General features: G+C 43.4%; 1 protein-coding gene across 3 annotated transcripts in view; it reads right to left on the bottom strand.

Moving 5' to 3' along the window:
• LOC110503436 (T-lymphoma invasion and metastasis-inducing protein 1) overlaps positions 1 to 16,052 on the bottom strand; it is an 83,946-nt gene that overhangs the window by 38,378 nt on the left and 29,516 nt on the right. For all 3 annotated transcript variants that reach the window (XM_036961693.1, XM_036961695.1, XM_036961694.1), the window contains exons 15-16: positions 12,665 to 12,877; positions 10,047 to 10,147 (exon numbers count right to left, since the gene is read on the bottom strand). In XM_036961693.1, coding sequence (XP_036817588.1) covers positions 10,047 to 10,147; positions 12,665 to 12,877 — 314 coding nt within the window. The remainder of the gene's footprint in view (positions 1 to 10,046; positions 10,148 to 12,664; positions 12,878 to 16,052) is intronic.

The raw sequence follows: 16,052 nt of genomic DNA, 5'->3' as shown, positions 1-16,052 counted from the left end.
CTCCTACTGATGTATTGATCTATTCCCCTGTGTTTTCCTCCTACTGATGGCTGATGTATTGATCTCTTCCCGTGTCTTCCTCCTACTGATGGCTGATGTATTGATCTCTTCCCCCGTGTCTTCCTTCTACTGATGGCTGATGTATTGATCTCTTCCCCTGTGTTTTCCTCCTACTGATGGCTGATGTATTGATCTCTTCCCGTGTCTTCCTCCTACTGATGGCTGATGTATTGATCTCTTCCCCCGTGTCTTCCTTCTACTGATGGCTGATGTATTGATCTCTTCCCGTGTGTTTTCCTCCTACTGATGGCTGATGTATTGATCTCTTCCCCTGTGTTTTCCTGATGGCTGATGTATTGATCTATTCCCCTGTGTTTTCCTCCTACTGATGGCTGATGTATTGATCTCTTCCCCTGTGTTTTCCTCCTACTGATGGCTGATGTATTGATCTCTTCCCATGTGTTTTCCTTCTACTGATGGCTGATGTATTGATCTCTTCCCGTGTGTTTTCCTCCTACTGATGGCTGATGTATTGATCTCTTCCCCTGTGTTTTCCTGATGGCTGATGTATTGATCTATTCCCCTGTGTTTTCCTCCTACTGATGGCTGATGTATTGATCTATTCCCCTGTGTTTTCCTCCTACTGATGGCTGATGTATTGATCTCTTCCCCTGTGTTTTCCTCCTACTGATGGCTGATGTATTGATCTCTTCCCCTGTGTTTTCCTCCTACTGATGTATTGATCTCTTCCCCTGTGTTTTCCTGATGGCTGATGTATTGATCTCTTCCCCTGTGTTTTCCTCCTACTGATGGCTGATGTATTGATCTCTTCCCGTGTCTTCCTCCTACTGATGGCTGATGTATTGATCTCTTCCCCCGTGTCTTCCTTCTACTGATGGCTGATGTATTGATCTCTTCCCGTGTGTTTTCCTCCTACTGATGGCTGATGTATTGATCTCTTCCCCTGTGTTTTCCTCCTACTGATGGCTGATGTATTGATCTCTTCCTGTGTCTTCCTTCTACTGATGGCTGATGTATTGATCTCTTCCCCTGTGTTTTCCTCCTACTGATGTATTGATCTATTCCCCTGTGTTTTCCTCCTACTGATGGCTGATGTATTGATCTATTCCCCTGTGTTTTCCTCCTACTGATGGCTGATGTATTGATCTCTTCCCCTGTGTTTTCCTGATGGCTGATGTATTGATCTCTCTCTTCCCCTGTGTTTTTCTGATGGCTGATGTATTGATCTCTCTCTTCCCCTGTGTTTTCCTGATTGTTGGTGTATTGATCTCTTCAGATCATCAAAACATACTATTGCCTAGGAAAGTGTTGATGTGCATTGTTGGGATATCTTCACTTAGGGCAGAAATAGACGGGTTGGTTGTTAAGCAACAAAACTGGCGAGTGCTCAACTCTGGGGCAAAACAGACAGGGCTGGCTTAGATCGTTGACACTACGGGGCCAAAACAGATGGGGCTGGCTTAGATCGTTGACACTACGGGGCCAAAACAGATGGGGCTAGCTTAGATCGTTGACACTACGGGGCTGGCTTAGATAGTTGACAACATGTCAATATACTTAGTCTCCAATGTTAATAGAAAACATTTTCAAAATGAGCACTTGTCTCTCAAATACATTGTTACAGTTTTTTACTTAGCTCGCTATCACATTTTTTGTCATAGACTTGACATCAGTCAAAATAAGACAACAAGGACAATCTAGCTGAAACAAGTCCTCACATGGCAACTTCTTGTCATTGTTGCTAGGTAACCCCCCCATGTAGAAGCAACACGCGTCTCTGACTAGGAATGACGTCACATCAGCTCTCGCCATTACATTTCTATCTGAAACAGTCTTACTTTGTTGCTGAAACACGGCCCTAGTGTGGTAGTGTTGCTTGTGATAGAAACAAACCCAGAACATGGTTGTGTATTTTTACAGTAGCGCGTCTGTACTTTCTCACATATTGCCATCTAAGCAATGATGATGCCAGTTATACCAAAACAACACACAACACAGAGTTCCATCTGCAAGTTTTAAATGTGGAAAAACAGACAAATTGCAACAGAATCACTTGGGACAAATGACAGAAATCACAATATTGTTAAAATAAAAATCACAATCTGCAGCTGGATCTTTTAAAGGAATGATATACATAGTATGTGATTTGGATTTCAGGAAGACCACAGAGAAATGTTCAGCTATATAGAATTAATAAATACAATTCATTTACGAGAGGTAGTGGAAATGTGATCATCATTTGTACTCGATGGGGGTAACCCTACAGATTACCATCTTTCATTGAGAAACTCATTTTAATGATCAGATAAGTGCGTTGTAACTGTTGCCAAATAATAACATTAATTTATATTTCTAAAAATGTGACAGTTGGGTGCCTCCCCTACCCAGGCCACCAGCACCAATGACGAAGACCCAACCAATTTCCCAATAACAGATAACTCTAGGGTGCTTACTGGGGCAGTATAGTTAGGGTTTCCTGTGGACAGGACAGGGCCTAACCCCTCCTCCCTATCTGAAAAAACTTTTGTGAGAATTGTCATTTCAGGAGTATCATTAAAAACAAGTTATTAATATGCCCCAACAACATTAGACAAATATACAGAAAGCCCTTGAAGTGCTGAAATAAGGCAATGCGATTTAGCGTAGTGATTCAGGAGTATCATTTTTTTGCAACGTTCCCATGAACCGTGTTCTGAGAACATTTGCAAACCGTGTTCTGAGAACATTTGCAAACCGTGTTCTGAGAACATTTGCAAACCGTGTTCTGAGAACATTTGCAAACCGTGTTCTGAGAACATTTGCAAACCGTGTTCTGAGAACATTTGCAAACCGTGTTCTGAGAACATTTGCAAACCGTGTTCTGAGAACATTTGCAAACCGTGTTCTGAGAACATTTGCAAACCGTGTTCTGAGAACATTTGCAAACCGTGTTCTGAGAACATTTGCAAACCGTGTTCTGAGAACATTTACAAACCGTGTTCTGAGAACATTTGCAAACCGTGTTCTGAGAACATTTGCAAACCGTGTTCTGAGAACATTTGCAAACCGTGTTCTGGATCAGGCAAAAGGAATGGCAAATTACCGTTGGAAAACGTACTTCAAATTGAGAATTTATGTGACTAAACTGAATAAAAAGAAGAAACTATACTATGAAAGAAAGATAAATGATATAAAAATGACAGTAACAAGCTTTGGAGCACCTTAAGTTTTGGCAAAAACTGCAAACTCAGTCATTCATTGAATCAGATGGCTCATTCATCACAAAACCCACTGATACTTTGATCATTTTTTAATTGGCAAGATTAGGCATGACATGCCAGCAACTTGGATGGATAATTGCGGACGATATTGCCACTCCTATTTGCCATATATTCAATTTAAACCCACTAGAATGTGTGTGCCCCCAGGCTTGAAAGGAAGCAAAAGTCATTCTTCTACCTAAGAACAGTAAAGCCCCCTTTACTGGCTCAAATAGCCGACCAATCAGCCTGTCACCAACCCTTAGTAAACTTTTGGAAAAAATTGTGTTTGACCAAATATATTTTACAGTAAACAAATTGACAGACTTTCAGCACGCTTATAGGGAAGGAAATTCAACAAGCACAGCACTTACACAAATGACTGATGATTGGCTGAGAGAAATTGATGATAAAAATTATGTGGGGGCTGTTTTGTTAGACTTCAGTGCAGCTTTTGACATCATTGATCGTAGGTCTGCTGCTGGAAAAACTTGTGCGTTATGGCTTTACACCCTCTGCTATAATGTGGATAAAGAGTTACCCGTCTAACAGAACACAGACGGTGTTCTTTAATGGAAGCCTCTCCAACATAATCCAGGAAGAATCAGGAGTTCCCCAGGGCAGCTGTCTAGGCCCCTTACTTTTTTTCAATCTTTACTAATGACATGCCACCGATCTTGAGTAAAGCCAGAGTGTGTCTATGTATGCGGATGACTCAACACTATACACGTCAGCTACTACAGCGAGTGAAATGACTGCAACACTCAACAAAGAGCTGAAGTTAGTTTCAGAATGGGTGGCAAGGAATAAGTTAGTCCGAAATATTTAAAAAACTAAAAGAATTGGGACTAATCATTCATTCAAGTAGGTCTGAGCATGGGTGATGTGGATGTTTGTGTGATGTTTGCTGTTTGTACGTGGATGTTTTGTATTGCTGAAAAAAGGTCAAATAAAATCATAAAGGCCTCCCGGGTGGCACAGTGGTCAAAGGCACTACATTGCAGTGCCAGCTGTGCCACCAGAGACTCTGGGTTCCGAGCCCAGGCTCTGTCGCAGCCGGCCGCGACCTGGAGGTCCGTGGGGCGACACACAATTGACCAGGTCGCTAGGTGCACAGTGTTTCCTCCGACACATTGGTGCGGCTGGCTTCCGGGTTGGAGGAGCGCTGTGTTAAGAAGCAGTGCGGCTTGGTTGGGTTTCGGAGGATGCATGGCTCTCGACCTTCGTCTCTCCCGAGCCCGTACGGGAGTTGTAGCGATGAGACAAGATAGTCACTACTAACAATTGGATACCACGAAATTGGGGAGAAAAAGGGGGGGTAATTTTTATTTTTATAAATAAAATCGTATGAAAAAAGATGTGTATAACAAAAAAGCTCACAGAATGACTATGACAGATTGGAGAGCTTTGCTAGGTGACAGTGCGGAGGAGTCACAGTTTCAGCTCACAGAATGACTGTATGACAGATTGGAGAGCTTCGCTAGCTGACAGTGCTTAGGGACTGTGGTGACAGATTGGAGAGCTTTGCTAGCTGACAGCGCTGACTCACAGCTTCCTGTAATGTCCACAAACAGCCTAGAGAAGTGCGTGCATCCCAAATGGCGCCCTATTCCCGCTATAGCGCACTACTTTAGACCAGGACCCATAGTGCACTATATAGCGGATAGGGTGCCATTTGGGAAGCAGCTAAGGTGTGAATCACAGCGATTAAAAGCATCAGGAATCACACAACCTCACCACATCAGGTAGCCTTGACTTACAGTCTCACACAGCGTAGTATACGGCATAGTCCAACCAACAAGAAAATCACAGTTGATGGTATGAACCAATAAAAGAACAAAGACACGACAAACACTGAAGAAAACCCAAAAGATGTGAGTAAAGAGGAAGTAGATGTAGCTAGTTATTTTAGAGAGCAGGCTCACCAGATGCAGCATGTCAGAGATGGACTCTGAGGAGCGCTTGCTCCTCTTCAGGGCAGACATGGGAGGCTGGCGGACAGAAAAGACGACAGACAGATGGAGAGGAGGAGAGCCAAAGATTCCAGAGCGGAGGAGAGGACCGTCGGTCAGTCAAAGCCTCAGTCAGCGGAAGAAGGGAAGAGTCCAATATAAAGGAGAGCTCTCTCTCTCTCCTCTCTCTCTACTCCCTCCCCCTCTCTCTCTCCCCCCCAGGGGGTTTTATTAGCATGGGAAACATATGTTAACATTGCAAAAGCAAGTGAGGTAGATAATATACAAAAGTGAAATAAACAAAAATGAACAGTAAACATTACACTCACAGAAGTTCCAAAACAATAAAGACATTACAAATGTCATATTATGTATATTCACAGTGTTGTAACAATGTACAAATGGTTAAAGTACAAAAGGGAAAATAAATAAGCATAAATATTGGTGGTATTTACAATGGTGTTTGTTCTTCACTGGTTGACCTTTTCTTGTGGCAACAGGTCACAAATCTTGCTGCTGTGATGGCAGACTGTGGAATTTCACCCAGTAGATATGGGAGTTTATCCAAATTGGGTTTGTTTTCGAATTCTTTACGTTTACTATGTTACTCCCAATCTAGGAGACCGGGCTGGCACATGGAATGTCATATAGCGTTGTTTTACCCAGCCTGATGCACCGAATACCTTTTACGTTTGCATGGCAACTTCATGGCAACTTCATGGCAACTTCATGGCAACTTCATGGCAACTTCAAGGCAACTTCATGGCAAATTCATGGCAACTTCATGGCAACTTCAAGGCAACTTCAAGGCAACTTCATGGCAACTTCAAGGCAACTTCAAGGCAACTTCAAGGCAACTTCAAGGCAACTTCAAGGCAACTTCAAGGCAACTTCATGGCAACTTCAAGGCAACTTCAAGGCAACTTCAAGGCAACTTCAAGGCAACTTCATGGCAACTTCATGGCAACTTCATGGCAACTTCATGGCAACTTCAGAAAAAGTAACTTGACACTGTGTTGATCAGTCAGCACAATTTTGAATTATAACAAAACGACAACACAGCAGAGGAAAAAGCTTACTCCAGAGCTGGAATATTGTTGTACAGCGATGCTGTCAGTCGACTCTGATAAGTTGATGCTAGCACGCACAACTGGGGTACTGTTTTACATGTGCGTTTGGGGGTTCAACCATTTTACTATATGCGGTTCATAACTAGCTTACTGTTTCTTTAAAACAAAACAATTTGTTTTCTTGGCTATGGGTTTGTGTGGTCTTGGTTGTTCTTCAATGAAATGTAGTGTAGCTAATTGCAAGTGTTTGTCCTGTCTGAAATCCGACTACCTCGTATTACTGTAGCTTGGTCAGCGCAACGAAGAAGAAGAAGAAGAAAACGTGGCAGTTTCCCAAAAAATATGGTTGGTTTAAACTTAACAAACTAGTTGTGTTTTGTATAATCTATTGTGGTGCATGCACTGGCCATACACGTTAGCTAAAGTTATACAATCTTACGATGGCTAAGGTTACTTAACTAGCTAAAAATGAATTGGCTATCATAGCAGCCTTGGATGTTTATTTGTGGACATTTTGTTTGTGCTCTGTCTACACGCAAGTGTCTAGATCAGCAGTTTACACCTGACGACTTCAGCATTACGTGAAAAACCCTTTCTTGGTAAAAAAAAATATAGCTAGCCATCTTTCCTCACTTGTTGGATAACTACCTAGCTAATCAAAACCACATTAATTGGCTAGCTACCTTTATTTATGGCTAGCTACCTGATATTTAGCTAGCTGCTAGCAGAGGCTAGTTGGACTTTGTACGAGCTAACATTAGCTATATAACCTAGCAAATCAAAATGTCTGTTTGTATTTATTGATTAACCTCAGCTTGAACACCATCATAGAGCTAGCTAAATACAGTAGTCTAGGTTTGTATTTATTGATTAACCTCAGCTTGAACACCACCATATAGCTAGCTAAATACAGTAGTCTAGGTTTGTATTTATTGATTAACCTCAGCTTGAACACGACCATAAAGCTAGCTAAATACAGTAGTCTAGGTTTGTATTTATTGATTAACCTCAGCTTGAACACCACCATATAGCTAGCTAAATACAGCAACGCATCACCGGGGGCAAACTACCTGCCCTCCAGGACACCTACACCACCCGATGTCACAGGAAGGCCATAAAGATCATCAAGGACATCAACCACCCGAGCCACTGCCTGTTCACCCCGCTATCATCCAGAAGGCGAGGTCAGTACAGGTGCATCAAAGCTGGGACCGAGAGACTGAAAAACAGCTTCTATCTCAAGGCCATCAGACTGTTAAACAGCCACCACTAACACTGAGTGGCTGCTGCCAACACACTGACACTGACTCAACTCCAGCCACTTTAATAATGGGAATTGATGGGAAATTATGTAAATATATCACTAGCCACTTTAAACAATGCTACCTTATATAATGTTACTTACCCTACATTATTAATCTCATATGCATACGTATATACTGTACTCTATATCATCGACTGTATCCTTATGTAATACATGTATCTCTAGCCACTTTAAACTATGCCACTTTGTTTACATACTCATCTCATTTGTACATACTGTACTCGATACCATCTACTGTATCTTGCCTATGCTGCTCTGTACCATCACTCATTCATATATCTTTATGTACATATTCTTTATCCCCTTACACTGTGTACAAGACAGTAGTTTTGGAATTGTTAGTTAGATTACTTGTTATTACTGCATTGTCGGAACTAGAAGCACAAGCATTTCGCTACACTCGCATTAACATCTGCTAACCATGTGTATGTGACAAATAAAATTTGATTTGATGATTTTTGATTTGATATAGCTAGCTAAATACAGTAGTCTAGGTTTGTATTTATTGATTAACCTCAGCTTGAACACGACCATAAAGCTAGCTAAATACAGTAGTCTAGGTTTGTTCCATACACTTCTCATGACTGGCAGACCGGTGTTACAGAACTCAGAGCTTCAGCTAAAAAAAATATATTATTGTCAGAAATGCTACAAAAACGTTAGCATATTGTTGACTGAAACGCGAGAGCAATAAATTATACATTTAATAAAAACTGATGCTACAAACTTAGTCAATCCTGCATTTTTTAAAGTCCATAAAGGTCACTTTATGGACGCTACAGTCTCGTTGTAAATCCGACGTCTAGAATTTAAGCTAGGTAGGCGCAAGAAATACTATTAAAAATCAATTGCTAACCACCTTGTTAAAAAAAATCTGGTACGTGGTTCTCAGTAACGGCCCGGACGGCTCATGACAAGAGGCTAGATTACAGACGGTGCAGAATATGGTGCAGAGGGGGGACGTCTCTAGATTACAGACGGTGCAGAGAGGGGACGTCTCTAGATTACAGACGGTGCAGAGAGGGGACGTCTCTAGATTACAGACGGTGCAGAGAGGGGACGTCTCTAGATTACAGACGGTGCAGAGAGGGGACGTCTCTAGATTACAGACGGTGCAGAGAGGGGACGTCTCTAGATTACAGACGGTGCAGAGAGGGGACGTCTCTAGATTACAGACGGTGCAGAATATAGTGCAGAGAGGGGACGTCTCTAGATTACAGACGGTGCAGAGAGGGGACGTCTCTAGATTACAGACGGTGCAGAGAGGGGACGTCTCTAGATTACAGACGGTGCAGAGAGGGGACGTCTCTAGATTACAGACGGTGCAGAGAGGGGACGTCTCTAGATTACAGACGGTGCAGAATATGGTGCAGAGAGGGGACGTCTCTAGATTACAGACGGTGCAGAGAGGGGACGTCTCTAGATTACAGACGGTGCAGAGAGGGGACGTCTCTAGATTACAGACGGTGCAGAATATGGTGCAGAGAGGGGACGTCTCTAGATTACAGACGGTGCAGAGAGGGGACGTCTCTAGATTACAGACGGTGCAGAGAGGGGACGTCTCTAGATTACAGACGGTGCAGAATATGGTGCAGAGAGGGGACGTCTCTAGATTACAGACGGTGCAGAGAGGGGACGTCTCTAGATTACAGACAGTGCAGAATATGGTGCAGAGGGGGAACGTCGCCAGATTACAGACGGTGCAGAATATGGTGCAGAGAGGGGACGTCTCTAGATTACAGACGGTGCAGAGAGGGGACGTCTCTAGATTACAGACAGTGCAGAATATGGTGCAGAGGGGGAACGTCGCCAGATTACAGACGGTGCAGAATATGGTGCAGAGAGGGGACGTCTCTAGATTACAGACGGTGCGGAATATGGTGCAGAGAGGGGACGTCTCTAGATTACAGACGGTGCAGAGAGGGGACGTCGCTAGATTACAGACGGTGCAGAGAGGGGACGTCGCTAGATTACAGACGGTGCAGAATATGGTGCAGAGAGGGGACGTCTCTAGATTACAGACGGTGCAGAGAGGGGACGTCTCTAGATTACAGACGGTGCGGAATATGGTGCAGAGAGGGGACGTCTCTAGATTACAGACGGTGCAGAGAGGGGACGTCGCTAGATTACAGACGGTGCAGAGAGGGGACGTCGCTAGATTACAGACGGTGCAGAATATGGTGCAGAGAGGGGACGTCTCTAGATTACAGACGGTGCAGCACAATGTTCAGTGAAGCACAGAGACGAATCACTGGTGATCCACACGGTCAACATAATCACATCAATGTTTGTTGTCATTTGTATCACTGGTTCATTATTATGCACTTTGTATTTGCTGCATTTTGGTGACGCAGGGCTCCCTCGGAAAAGAGACGTTGGGTCTCAATGGGACGTCCCTGCTTGAATAGAGGTGAAATAGGAAGGAGAAGAGAACCTTTACCTTTCTGCATTGGTCTGCCTCGCTGAAGATCTCAGAGTCGTCGTCCAGGCTGTCTCCAGAACTATCCAGCATCAGACCAACCCCGTCATCCAGAATCTCCTCTGGAACATGAAGAATATAAACACCACATCAACATTACAAACAAACAATACAAACTTCAACAACAATACAAACAAACAAACAATACAAACTTCAACAACAATACAAACAAACAATACAAACATGAACACCACATCAACAATACAAACAAACAATACAAACAACAATACAAACACACAATACAAACTTCAACAACAATACAAACATCAACAATACAAACATGAACACCACATCAACAATACAAACATCAACAACAATACAAACAAACAATACAAACATAAAACACATCAACAATACAAACAAACATCAACAACAAACATCAACAATACATCAACAATTTGAACATCAACAACAATACAAACAATACAAACAGCAAAAACAATAAACAAACAATACAAATAAACAATACAAACATCATCAATTAACAATACAAACGACAATACAAACATCAACTATACAAACATCAACAATACAAACATCAACAACATAGACAGACCATGGTGAGCAGCTGTCCTGCTGGCATATCAATATTACCAGATTCCCAAATGTTCCCTAACACGTCAGTATAGAGGTCTACTGTACCTCACCATGGTTCACGTCAGTGTAGAGGTCTACTGTAACTCACCCTGGTTCACGTCAGTGTAGAGGTCTACTGTAACTCACCCTGGTTCACGTCAGTGTAGAGGTCTACTGTAACTCACCCTGGTTCACGTCAGTATAGAGGTCTACTGTAACTCACCCTGGTTCACAGAGAACAGGTCAGTGTAGAGGTCTACTGTACCTCACCATGGTTCACGTCAGTGTAGAGGTCTACTGTAACTCACCCTGGTTCACGTCAGTGTAGAGGTCTACTGTAACTCACCCTGGTTCACGTCAGTGTAGAGGTCTACTGTAACTCACCCTGGTTCACGTCAGTATAGAGGTCTACTGTAACTCACCCTGGTTCACAGAGAACAGGTCAGTGTAGAGGTCTACTGTACCTCACCCTGGTTCACGTCAGTGTAGAGGACTACTGTAACTCACCCTGGTTCATAGAGAAGATGTCTGTATAGAGGACTACTGTAACTCACCCTGGTTTACAGAGAACACATCAGTATAGAGGTCTACTGTAACTCACCCTGGTTCACGTCAGTGTAGAGGTCTACTGTAACTCACCCTGGTTCATAGAGAAGATGTCTGTATAGAGGACTACTGTAACTCACCCTGGTTCATAGAGAAGATGTCTGTGTGGAGGACTACTGTAACTTACCCTGATTCATAGAGAAGATGTCTGTGTGGAGGACTACTGTAACTCACCCTGGTTCATAGAGAAGATGTCTGTGTAGAGGTCTACTGTAACTCACCCTGGTTCACGTCAGTGTAGAGGACTACTGTAACTCACCCTGGTTCATAGAGAAGATGTCTGTATAGAGGACTACTGTAACTCACCCTGGTTCACGTCAGTGTAGAGGTCTACTGTAACTCACCCTGGTTCACGTCAGTATAGAGGTCTACTGTAACTCACCCTGGTTCACAGAGAACAGGTCAGTGTAGAGGTCTACTGTACCTCACCCTGGTTCACGTCAGTGTAGAGGACTACTGTAACTCACCCTGGTTCATAGAGAAGATGTCTGTATAGAGGACTACTGTAACTCACCCTGGTTTACAGAGAACACATCAGTATAGAGGTCTACTGTAACTCACCCTGGTTCACGTCAGTGTAGAGGTCTACTGTAACTCACCCTGGTTCATAGAGAAGATGTCTGTATAGAGGTCTACTGTAACTCACCCTGGTTCATAGAGAAGATGTCTGTGTGGAGGACTACTGTAACTTACCCTGATTCATAGAGAAGATGTCTGTGTGGAGGACTACTGTAACTCACCCTGGTTCATAGAGAAGATGTCTGTGTAGAGGTCTACTGTAACTCACCCTGGTTCATAGAGAAGATGTCTGTGTGGAGGACTACTGTAACTCACCCTGGTTCATAGAGAAGATGTCTGTGTGGAGGACTACTGTAACTCACCCTGGTTCATAGAGAAGATGTCTGTGTGGAGGACTACTGTAACTCACCCTGGTTCACAGAGAAGATGTCTGTGTGGAGGACTACTGTAACTCACCCTGGTTCATAGAGAAGATGTCAGTACAGAGGTCTACTGTAACTCACCCTGGTTCATAGAGAAGATGTCTGTGTGGAGGTTACTGTAACTCACCCTGGTTCACAGAGAAGATGTCTGTGTGGAGGACTACTGTAACTCACCCTGGTTCATAGAGAAGATGTCAGTACAGAGGTCTACTGTAACTCACCCTGGTTCATAGAGAAGATGTCAGTACAGAGGTCTACTGTAACTCACCCTGGTTCACAGAGAAGATGTCTGTGTGGAGGACTACTCTAACTCACCCTGGTTCACAGAGAAGATGTCTGTGTAGAGGACTACTGTAACTCACCCTGGTTCATAGAGAAGATGTCAGTACAGAGGTCTACTGTAACTCACCCTGGTTCACAGAGAAGATGTCTGTGTGGAGGACTACTGTAACTCACCCTGGTTCACAGAGAAGATGTCTGTGTGGAGGACTTCCTGTGCGTCAGAGCGTCGGGGGGGCAGGTAACAGATTTGTCGTCGGTCCGTGGAGGGCAGAGTGTTGACGGTCAGGGACAGAGAGGCCTGGGAAAACGCCCCCTTCATGTCCCCGAACTTCAATCTGCACGAGTCTTTCCCATTCAGCTGCAAGATCTCATCGCCCGCATTCAGACCTGCAGAGCCAAGATGGTATATTAGTGCGTGTGTGCTCACTCGTGCTCATCTGAGATGTATTGTACAAGCTGAACAAAAATAAATATAATAATTTGATTATTTTATCTGAATCAATTACATTTATTTTCTGAAGGCATTTTTTTTTTACATCAGCAGTTTTCACAAAGTGCTATACAGAAACCTAGACTAAAACATCTCTCTCTTTTCAAGAATTAAGTTTCTTCAAGAGGACCATCACAGGAAAGGCAGACCCAGAGGTACCTCTGCTGCAGAGGATAAGTTCATTAGAGTTACCAGCCTCAGAAATTGCAGCACAAATAAATGCTTCACAGAGTTCAAGTAACAGACACATTTCAATATCAACTGTTTAGAGGAGACTGTGTGAATCAGGCCTTCATGGTCGAATTGCTGCAATGAAACCACTGCTAAAGGACACCAATAAGAAGAAGAGACTTGTTTGGGCCAAGAAACACGAGCAATGGACATTAGACTGATTAGACTGATTTTTGGTTCCAACCACTGTGTCTTTGTGAGACGCAGAGTAGGTCATTGGATGATCTCCGAATGTGTGGTTCCCACCGTGAAGCATGGAGGAAGAGGTGTGATGGTGCTTTGCTGGTGATACTGTCAGTGATTTATTTAGAATTCAAGGCACACTTAACCAGTATGGCTACCACAGCATTCTGCAGCGATACACCATCTCCTTTAGTTTGCTCTTATTGGGATTATCATTTGTTTTTCAACAGGACAATGACCCAACACACCTCCAGGCCTTGTAAGGCCTATTTGACCAAGAAGGAGAGTGATGGAGTGCTGCTTCAGATGACCTGGCCTCCACAATCACCCGACCTCAACCCAATTGAGATGGTTTGGAATGAGTTAGACCGCAGAGTGAAGGAAAAGCAGCCAAAAAAGTGCTCAGCATATGTGGGAACCCCTTCAAGACTTTTGGAGAAGCATTCCAGGTGAAGCTGGTTGAGAGAATGCCACAAATGTGCAAAGCTGTCATCAAGGCAAAGGGGTGGCTACTTTGAAGAATCTCAAATATAAAATATATTTTGATTTGTTTAACACTTTTTTGGTTACTACATGATTCCATGTGTTATTTCGTAGTTTTGACGTCTTCACTATTATTCTACAATGTAGAAAATAGTAAAAATAAATTTAAAAAACCTTGAATGAGTAGGTGTGTCCAAACTGTTGACCGGTACCTGTAGCTTAAAGGAAACCATTTGGGACAAAGACACTTATGGAAATTCTACACAGGGACACTCGAAGTCAATATGAAATTGATTCATTCTTTATTATCAACGAGCTTCATTTATAGAACCTATTCTCGGCGTTCTGCCAAATGGTTCTAAAGGAGGTCCTTATGTCGTCGTCGTGATGAACCGATGATTATTTTACCACACGAAGACAAGATGAACATTTTCAGGGCTGTCTTTCTTCACATGATAACAAATGTCCATCACAACACTTCTCAGTGCCTTGTCATATTCAACCATGCCAGTGGTGAGGATCTTTATGCTAATCAGAAGACTTGAGGCTGTTGGATAACTGTTTTCTTTAGTCCATTTTTGCACAATTATCAAATGAGCCATTAATATCCATTCATTGCTAAAAATAAATACAAAAATCCTTCACCACCCCCATATTGACCTCAACAATAACACTGGAGAGAGCATTCCCCCCCCCCCCCCCCCCCCCCCCACACACACACACACAGACAGTTTGGAATGTCTCATCAACTGCAATAATTATATGATTGTACCAACAACTTTTCAGTGGAGAATGCATAGAGATGGCTGATGAAACGAATCATACGATATCTTCCCTCTCCCTGCCCTCTCTGTCTGGCATGCAACTAATCATATCGTCCCTGTCCCTCTCCTCTCTGTCTGGCATGCAACTAATCATATTTTCCCTGCCCTCTCTGTCTGGCATGAAACTAATCATATCTTCCCTGTCCCTGCCCTCTCTGTCTGGCATGAAACTAATCATATCTTCCCTGTCCCTGCCCTCTCTGTCTGGCATGAAACTAATTATATCGTCCCTCTCCTCTCTGTCTGGCATGAAACTAATCATATCTTCCCTGCCCTCTCTGTCTGGCATGCAACTAATCATATCGTCCCTCTCCTCTCTGTCTGGCATGAAACTAATCATATCGTCCCTCTCCTCTCTGTCTGGCATGCAACTAATCATATCGTCCCTCTCCTCTCTGTCTGGCATGCAACTAATCATATCGGCCCTCTCCTCTCTGTCTGGCATGCAAATAATTATATCGTCCCTCTCCTCTCTGTCTGGCATGAAACTAATCATATCGTCCCTCTCCTCTCTGTCTGGCATGCAACTAATCATATCTTCCCTGCCCTCTCTGTCTGGCATGAAACTAATTATATCTTCCCTCTCCCTGCCCTCTCTGTCTGGCATGAAACTAATCATATCTTCACTCTCCTCTCTGTCTGACATGAAACTAATCATATCTTCCCTCTCCTCTCTGTCTGGCATGAAAGTATTCATATCTTCCCTCTCCTCTCTGTCTGGCATGAAACTAATCATATCTTCCCTCTCCCTGCCCTCTCTGTCTGGCATGAAACTAATCATATCTTCACTCTCCTCTCTGTCTGACATGAAACTAATCATATCTTCCCTCTCCCTGCCCTCTCTGTCTGGCATGAAACTAATCATATCTTCCCTCTCCCTGCCCTCTCTGTCAGGCATGAAACTAATCATATCTTCCCTCTCCCTGCCCTCTCTGTCTGGCATGAAACTAATTATATCGTCCCTCTCCTCTCTGTCTGGCATGAAACTAATCATATCTTCCCTGCCCTCTCTGTCTGGCATGCAACTAATCATATCGTCCCTCTCCTCTCTGTCTGGCATGAAACTAATCATATCGTCCCTCTCCTCTCTGTCTGGCATGAAAGTATTCATATCTTCCCTCTCCTCTCTGTCTGGCATGAAACTAATCATATCTTCCCTCTCCCTGCCCTCTCTGTCTGGCATGAAACTAATCATATCTTCCCTGCCCTCTCTGTCTGGCATGAAACTAATCATATCTTCCCTCTCCTCTCTGTCTGGCATGCAACTAATCATATCGTCCCTCTCCTCTCTGTCTGGCATGAAACTAATCATATCGTCCCTGCCCTCTCTGTCTGGCATGAAACTAATCAT

Source organism: Oncorhynchus mykiss, chromosome 24, assembly GCF_013265735.2.
Source record: "Oncorhynchus mykiss isolate Arlee chromosome 24, USDA_OmykA_1.1, whole genome shotgun sequence".
NCBI classification, from domain to species: Eukaryota; Metazoa; Chordata; class Actinopteri; order Salmoniformes; family Salmonidae; genus Oncorhynchus; species Oncorhynchus mykiss.
The sequence above is the reverse complement of the archived record's forward strand: the minus strand, read 5'-3'. Positions and strand labels throughout refer to the sequence as shown.